The sequence below is a fragment of the Megalopta genalis genome, chromosome 1 (assembly GCF_051020955.1).
Source record: "Megalopta genalis isolate 19385.01 chromosome 1, iyMegGena1_principal, whole genome shotgun sequence".
NCBI lineage: Eukaryota > Metazoa > Arthropoda > Insecta > Hymenoptera > Halictidae > Megalopta > Megalopta genalis.
The window spans coordinates 7,398,822-7,407,433 of NC_135013.1; the positions used below are offsets into that span (position 1 = coordinate 7,398,822).

At 37.1% G+C, this 8,612-nt stretch overlaps 2 protein-coding genes and 1 long non-coding RNA gene across 4 annotated transcripts; 2 read left to right on the forward strand and 1 right to left on the reverse strand.

The window, feature by feature from the left end:
• The first annotated feature begins 149 nt into the window (after positions 1-149).
• LOC117228611 (uncharacterized) lies at positions 150-1,309 on the forward strand. The gene is made up of 4 exons (XM_033484451.2): positions 150-270; positions 359-503; positions 733-798; positions 999-1,309. Coding segments are annotated over exons 1-4 (312 nt in total). The 5' UTR covers positions 150-268; the 3' UTR covers positions 1,098-1,309.
• Positions 1,310-2,259: 950 nt separating this feature from the next.
• LOC143259153 (uncharacterized) lies at positions 2,260-4,425 on the reverse strand. The gene is made up of 2 exons (XR_013032966.1): positions 4,160-4,425; positions 2,260-3,077 (listed from the first exon to the last, which is right to left on the reverse strand). It is a non-coding gene; the product is annotated as an uncharacterized LOC143259153 (long non-coding RNA).
• Positions 2,883-8,211, forward strand: LOC117228609 (UPF0764 protein C16orf89 homolog). Of its 2 annotated transcripts, none has more exons than XR_013032960.1 (7): positions 2,883-2,996; positions 4,033-4,131; positions 4,293-4,442; positions 4,910-5,224; positions 5,731-5,866; positions 6,463-6,565; positions 7,755-7,923. XR_013032960.1 is itself a non-coding variant. In XM_033484450.2 (7 exons), the coding sequence occupies exons 1-7, from the start codon at positions 2,897-2,899 to the stop codon at positions 7,888-7,890; spliced, it is 1,020 nt and encodes a 339-aa protein (XP_033340341.2). In that variant the 5' UTR covers positions 2,883-2,896; the 3' UTR covers positions 7,891-8,211. The 2 variants fall into 2 exon arrangements, 1 of the variants encoding a protein (XP_033340341.2); XM_033484450.2 differs by having other exon boundaries at positions 4,910-5,205; positions 7,755-8,211.
• Positions 8,212-8,612: the final 401 nt, after the last annotated feature.

The following is an 8,612-nucleotide window of genomic DNA, read 5'->3' on the forward strand; positions in this document are numbered from 1 at the left end:
ATAACAAAATATTTATTCGCAATGATTGTTTACATAATATTATTCGAGTCCGATACAATTAAAACGATATGGTCCGATACATATGTTTCGAAAATGATTACAACCCCATCCAGAGGGAATGAAACCCTCATTTAATTGATGAGTAATTGATTGGCTTCTCCAGCAATATAAAAGACACCTCTGCTGTAACCATTGACAGTACAATATCCTTAATCGAAGTTTACGAATCGTTCGTCTTACAGGCAGACATTTCGCATTTGACATTAGCATGTGAGTTACGTTCTACCAAATTTCAAATTTAGCTGTACCAGTTAATCCGAACATATTTTCTATTGCAATTATTTATCCAATTTTTCAGGACATCCAGCAGCTACCTTTACTGTATCATCCTAATCGCTCTTTCGGAGTGCAGAATGATCCTCGCAGCGAGAACATTGGCGTCGAACGAAATGATGAACAACAACGTTCAAAGTCCTGTAATTATGACACATCTACCCAACGTGGTAAACGTTAAAATTATTTAATAATAATTCATTGTTAAAGATGAAATATTTAAGAGCTATTTAAGAGATATTTAATTCTATTTAATTCAGAGCTATTTAATCCTATTCAATTCAGAGATATTTAATCCTATTTAATTCAGAGACATTTAATTCACAATTCTACGCGTTGTCGACTGTATATATGCTTCCGTTGTTGTATATATATATATATGCTTTCATTCGATTCTAGATTCAATCGATGCAAGAAAATCTGGAGAACAGCGACAATCGATTATGCGAGATAGAGTACCAAGTTGTAAGTATTTTTGTCGTTATATTGCCGATAATATTCTAAAATTAAATAATAATTAATAAAATAATAATAATAATAATAAAATTAATAAAATTAAGCTTTTATTTTCGAAACAATCCCTTTAATGCTAAAAGAAGAAAAAGGGGAAGCAAAAATGTTCAATTATACTAATAATGTTCTACCAACAATAATGTTCGTTTCAGACAAGAAAGACCATAGGGAAATGCGTGAAGTTGGGCCACGGATTGAACGGCTGCGTATCGGAGAACTACGTGAACCCGTTTCACCAAGACTGCATCTAAGCTTCTAAGCTCGCCTTCAAATTACCTGCGAAGCGGATTCAACGTTCGTTAAACCCTTGCCGTACCATTTTCTTCATAGTTACAACGATTACACAGTTTTTCGATTGTAACGATTTCTAAGAAAAAAAAAGAAAAGATAATTTATATGTATCCTGTGTCTACATTAATCAATTAATATCTACTTAAATGTCTAATAAATTAAATCTACTTAATTATTACTAATAAATTAAATCTACTTAAATCAGTATTTAAATACTGATGACAGGAAATTAGAATTTTATGCAGACTAAGAAGAACGGAATAGCATTCGTATTTAACAGATTATTACTAGAAATAACTAATAAATTGAATCTACTTAATTATTACTAATAAATTGAATCTACTTAAATAAGTATTTAAATACTGATGAAAAGAAATTAGAATTTTATTCAGACTAAGAAGAACGGAATAGCATTCGTATTTAACAGATTATTACTAGAAATAAATAATAAACTAAATCTACTTAATTATTACTAATAAATTAAATCTACTTAAATCAGTATTTAAATACTGATGACAAGAAATTAGAATTTTATTCAGACTAAGAAGAACGGAATAGCATTCGTATTTAACAGATTATTACTAGAAATAACTAATAAATTAAAACTACTTAATTATTACTAATAAATTAAATCTACTTAAATTAGTATTTAAACACTGATGACAAGAAATCAAAATTTTTATTTAGACTGAGAAGAACGGAATAGCATTCGTATTTAACAGATTATTACTAGAAATAAGTAATAAATTAAGTCTACTTAAATCAGTATTTAAATACTGATGACAAGAAATCAGAATTTTATTCAGACTAAGGAGAACGGAATTATTTAACAGGTTATTACTAGAAATAACTAATAAATTAAATCTACTTAATTATTACTAATAAATTAAATCTACTTAATTATTACTAATAAATTAAATCTACTTAATTATTACTAATAAATTAAATCTACTTAAATCAGTATTTAAGTACTGATGACAAGAAATCAGAATTTTATTCAGACTAAGAAGAACGGAATAGCATTCGTATTTAACAGATTATTACTAGAAATACCGAATAAATTAAATCTACTTAACTATTACTAATAAATAAAATCGACTTAAATCAGTATTTAAACACTGATTGACAAGAAATCAGAATTTTATTCAGACTAAGAATTTTTAACAGAAGTTATTACTAGAAATCTCGATCGAACTCGTCGAATTACTCGGCAAGGGGTCAATACCGCTACGGCGTCGACATCGTGAAATCAATTCTTAAGAAAATCGTCGCACTTATCGACTACTTAAGTATTCGTTCGGAGAACCGATGTAAACGCCGACTCGATGTAACGTTACCGCAAATCACACAGGTGCCAAACCGGGCCGAAATAAACATCTTCAAGCGAACACGTGTCGTCCCCTTTCGATCCGCCTCTCCGTCTTGTTTACTCGAGCTACGACGCGCGGCGAAGCGAAAGAATTACGAGAGGATCGAATGATTTCCCTTCGGAGCCTTAATTCGAGGCTGCCACGAGTGGATCGTTGGAAAATCTCGAGCCGAGAGATTGCCAGGAGCCTCGAGAGACGGATGGGCGTAGGATCGAAACCGTCGAGCGTCATGAAGAAAAACTGGCCCCCGTGTTTCCGGTGCACGTGACGAACAGACGCCGTTCTCCCTATCAATTTCGTGAAGTCCTCGTGGCACGGACGCGAGTGGGGCTGCCGCTATAAAGTCTCTGGGAACACGAGGACATTCCTCTAGATCGCAGCCGATCCGGATGAAGGGACTTCGAGGGCTCGCCGGCACCTGGGCGACGATCTGGCTGCTCTGCGGGTTCACGCCGTGGATCCGCGGAAAAATGATTCCCGAGGACTTTGGTAAGGCTCGCGTTCTCGTTTTATCGAGGTCATCGGAGCGACAATTGTTCCGTTGGCTCGTTGCTTCTTCGACGCTGCTTGCTGTTTCGCGATAATAATAATAATAATAATAATTCTTCCGACTTATGGTGTTTTCGGTTTACTCGATAAAGCGCGTTTTACGCGTATGACATTGAGTCTTGCGACGCTTTGGTTACAATTACGGTTTAAACAATTTTCTAGATTTAAACTTTCATTGTAGATGAATTATTTTGGAACGTGATATAACAGTTTTAGTTATGTTTTATTATGTTTTAACAAAGTGTTGATATCCTGGGATTCTTGTAATTTTTCCAAATCTCCCAGCTATTTTGCTCGCGAATGCCCACAGTCTGCTAATTAGCAAAAATTTATATATTATGTAATTATTTTTTATTATATTATATTATATTGTATAATTATATTGTTATATTATATTATATTGTATAATTATATTGTTATTTTATATTTTACAATATAATTATATTATAATATTATTACGTTATATATATTATACAATTATATTATTATATTATATTTTTATATCATATATTAATGTTTAGTGCAAAATAAATTCGTTTACACAATTGCGCGCCCTTGTTTTCCGGGACGAGGGTGTCGAATCAGATCAGACTGCGGATGTTTATGCAAAATAAAAATTTCCGGTATCAATTGTAAGACGACAGTAGCCACGCGCACGTCTTTTTGCTCTTCTTTAATAATTATAACAAGATCAAATTAATACATCAACCTTCTCAGTTACTTTGAATCTTTTCAGTAAAATCTGCAGTAAATTTCTGCAGTAAAATCTGCAGTCCAGTAATGATTACGTACGTATATACATACGTACGTATAATAAATGTAATTGTTACATAAATAACAATTTTAATTATAACAATATAAATTGTATAATAAATATAATTTCTCGATCACTTTCGTTTTTACGCGCGTCACTGTGAAAACAGCAAGCAAGACGTTGTTCGTTTCGCTAATATAAATTGTTTCTTCTCCGTTGCAGAGGAAAAGCTGACAGCGCTCTCGAAAGTGGTCGATTATATTCACGAGAGGCCGGATCAAATGAACGCCGACGCCACCTTCTCTATCACTATCGTCGAAGGTAACGAAGATAAAAAGAAAATAGTTACCTCGCGAGAATGCGTGTTCTGTTTTCTCGATGTCTTGGCATCCGACGCATGGCCGCGACTGTTGAAATCGATGGAACAACGAGGACGAACTAATCACGAGTACATAATTATCGGCGTTATCTTTCTGTAACAGCCAACATAGCGGCCACGCTTATGCACAGAAACGCGCGACAGCTCGATAACGGATACTGGGAAACGTTGACGAGGATCTTGAAGCTCTGCGACGCGATACGACGATACCTGCTCGACACCCTCGTCCCGGAGAACAAGGACGTGCAATTGTGTAAACGAGTTTATTTCACGCGAAAATATTATTGCTGAGATCGGCTGACTGCGGGCGTTCGCGAGCAAAATAGCTGGGAAATTTGGAAAAGTTAATTTGGAATCGCGGAATATCGATACCGTATCAACCCTTTGCGCACTCGAGTGGCGACTCCGAGGCACCGCTAAAATTGTTATGTCGCGTTGCAAGATCATTTTTGTATCGTCATAGTTTAGATTTGGAAAATTGTTTAAACTGTAATCGTAACTGAAGCGTCACGAGACTCGATTTCGTACGCGTGAAAATGTCGTATAAAATGCAAATAGCATAAGTCGGAAGAATTATTTTAGGTTCACGGTTGAAATGGCTTCGAGCGCGAAGGATTCGTTTGTGTGTTTTATTTAACAATTTTGCATTTTACGGCGAAGATCGGCAGTCAGCTGATCGCGATCGAATAATTTCGAAGAAGAACGCTGTTTGGATTGCAGTGCACCACGCGTTGAATAATCCTGTTCTCTGGCTGCGACCCATATTCTGGCAAGATGGCGGCGTGGACAGAGGCAGACCGACGCCCGACATTACTTATCAGGATATCAGCGAACTGATAATGCAGGGAACGCCCAAGGAAGAGGAGAGCGACCGATGTCTCGGCGAAATCGTTTCGAACGGACTGAACCATCGATATCGAATGCCCGATACGTGCAATCAGATTCTAATGAGACGGGACTTAACCAGAGGGTATCCTCTGACTCACAGGCTGCTGATCGTCCAAGTGGCGAAGACGGTTCGGGACATTATATATCGTTTGTATTATAAATCGGGAAAAATTCAAATTTGAAAAAAGACAAATTTATTTTAATCAAAATTTTTAATTTAATTTAATACAATTTTTTAATTCGATTTAATAACATTTTTAAATTCGATTTAATAACATTTTTAAACTTAATTTAATAAATTTTTTTAATTTAATTTAATAAATTTTTTTAAAATTGTATTTAATCGAATTTTTCTAGCAGTAATTTTTACTGCCGGTCTGACCACATTCTTTTATGCTAAACATTTTTAACCCTCTGCCAGTAAATATTGTTTTGTCACGTTGCAAAATAATCGTTACATTATTGATTATAATTAAAAAAAGAAAACTGTTGAAATTGTGACCGCTGCACGAATCACAAGATTTAATTTCATACGCACAAAATGTACGAAGTTATGTAAAATTAAAAAATAATAGGATAGAGAAGCTATTTTGGATTTAGAGATAAATTGGCTACGAGTGCAGAGAGGGTTAAGAGCTTCCGATTTGTTTCAGCTGAGGTGCGAGTACGGTTTGCCGATACGTTCTTCCGATTTGGTGGCTTCTTACTGTTCATCGATCCTTCAGGATCTGGTCGACATCGAGGCAGCTGGATTTCCTTACCAGACGCCGGACTTGATGATGGAACAAGGTGATAGAAAGTGGCAGCGGATCTTCGCTAGAAAATCGTTTTTCATATACAGGGTGTCCCAGGTTTTAATGTTCAAACTTTGTCAGTGTATTCTATGGCACGAAGTAAGAAAAAAATGTTATGTAAACATAGGTCATATAGAGCTTTATTAAGAAGTTATAACAAAAATTCAGGATAGGAATAGTAATCAACTTGCTGTTACTGCGAGCATATTGGCTTGAATAGATTAGCACATGCCGTGTGTTTATGTAAGCTGTGTTTATTAATAAATTTCAAAATGTCTACCGTTGTTGACAAATACATGATTGACATCGATCAAAGATCGAATTTATGACCGTGCGAATTTCGTCTCTATTCTCTTTCATTTCATTGAACGAATTTTTGTTATAACTTCTTAATAAAGCTCTATATGACCTATGTTTGCAGAACATTTTTTTCTTACTTTGTGCCATAGAATATACTGACAAAGTTTGAACATTAAAACCTGGGACACCCTGTATAATATATACATATATAACATCTTTTTATTTTGCATGTGTGCGCGCATTATTATATTATATTATATATCTTGAATTATTTCTTGCATGAATTCGAAGTTCTTCTGTGCGGAATGGAAGGCTTCCTCGAGTTCACCGGCGGCCATTTTGAACGGCTCGTGCTGCGCTGGGCGCATCCGAGCGGATGCTTTAGTTCCTTTGGGTGAGTTTTATCATTAATTATAATGATAATTATCAACCCCCATTCGCGATGTATCAACCCCCATTCCTGTTGTTCCTACTGCAACAGCAGCTTATTTCATTTAACCCTTTGCCCTACAACCACGTCTGGGAGACCTGGTAAAAAAATTGGGCCAGAAATGACTATCACGTCTGAGAGACGTGGTAAAAAAATCGGGCCAGAAATGACTATCACGTCTGAGAGACGTGGTAACAAAATCGGGCCAGAAATGACTATCACGTCTGAGAGACGTGATAAAAAAATCGGACCAGAAATGAGAGCCGTAGTGCCAAATATAAACATTTGTCGGGCCAAATATAAACACAACTAGTTAGGCTCGTGTTAGACTACGGAATACGTATTATGTGGTTTTTGTTTTTCGTCATTTAATTGTTTAATTGCCGAAAATTGAATGATCAAGTGAACGATTTAAACGTTACAGCCAGATTTATATAATAATACAAAAAAAATGAATTAAACGATTTAACCTTTTAGGTACGGCTGAATTCAGCGTGAGGCTATTTCTCTGGACGGCAGAGTCTGATGTGTACTGTACAGAGTCTGATACTGTATATACAGAGTGTCCCAAAAATGTCTCGCAATCCGAAAGTGGCGGGTTCCTCAGGCCATTCGAAGCAACTTTTTCCTTTACAAAAATTTTCTTCGAGGCACCGTTTACGAGTTATTAACGAAAAACAGTGACCAATGAGAGGCGAGCACAGCTGGCGCGAGGCGACCGAGCCAATGAGCGGAACTGGGCTTCGCGCGCTGGTTGGCCGGGCCGACTCGCGTCAGCCGTACTCGATTCTTATTGGTCACTGTTTTTCGTTAATAACTCGTTAACGGTGCCTCGGAGAACGTTTTTGTAAAGGAAGAAGTTGCTTCAAATGATCCGAGGAATCCGCCATTTCCGGATTGCGAGACATTTTTGGGACATCCTGTAGACTGTTGTAAATTGATGTGAAGACAAAAGAAGTGTGAAACAATGCATATGAAGACGATTATAGCTACTAGAGCAAGCCACTATAGTGGCGCGGCGTCCAGAGAGATGACATCCGCGAAAGCCACTATAGTGGCGCGTCGTGCCTAAAAGGTTAAATGCAGGGTAAACAAACTAAGTTTCAGCAGATGTAAAAAAATATGGGAATTATGTTTCTTTTGTTTCTGCCAGAAACGAGCTCCAGCCTCGAGTGATGCGACGAGCTTCGACACCGACGGACTTCGGTTGCGACAGCCATGCCACCGGCCTCGCAGCCGCAACTCTTTCGCTGTTCATCCGCGAGAACGTGGAAAACGCATTCAAATAGCTGAATAAAAGTTCTCGCGAGCGATCGCGAATATACCTCGCCTTTACCTCCACGTTCGAATTCCTCTCCGCTGACGTAAATCCGAGGATAACTCTCTTACTCGGTATTCCATTAATTTCATTCATTTATTGAGAAACAGCCTTACATAATATTTGTACTTTGCCGTTTAGTAGCAGCTTCGTAGTAGCAGCGGTAAATAATGAAACACTTCGAGCAACATAAGCGTTCGTTTGCTATATCAGACTTGAATCATCTTCGAAGAATCGCTTCTTTGTTGTTTTTCTTTACAAAATAAAGTCTTATCTGTACGCCGATGAACAACACTGTGTCGATGGTTACTGTCTCAGAGAAATAATAAAAAAAAAAAAGAAAAAAGAAAGAAGGAAGAACGAAAAGACGACGTCGAACGTATTAAAATAGAAACACGATAGAAAAATCAAAACAGTTCGTTCCCCGCGTTACAAATAAATCGGTTCTCGCCGCGGTGAAATAAAAAAAATCGGGCCTCGGAAAAATTCTCTAAAACAATTCTCTACCTAAAAAGCTACTCTGTATGTCCTGGCTCCAGATTTCGCGACCCTGTCGCCGCCGAATTTTGTAGAGTATTCGTCCGTTCGATCTCGGAAACGTCGAAAATTCGACGGGGGTGGAGAATTCGATTCGCGGCGAGAGGGTCGAAAGGAGAGACCGGCGAGTCACTCGGCGCGGAAGAAATCGGGACG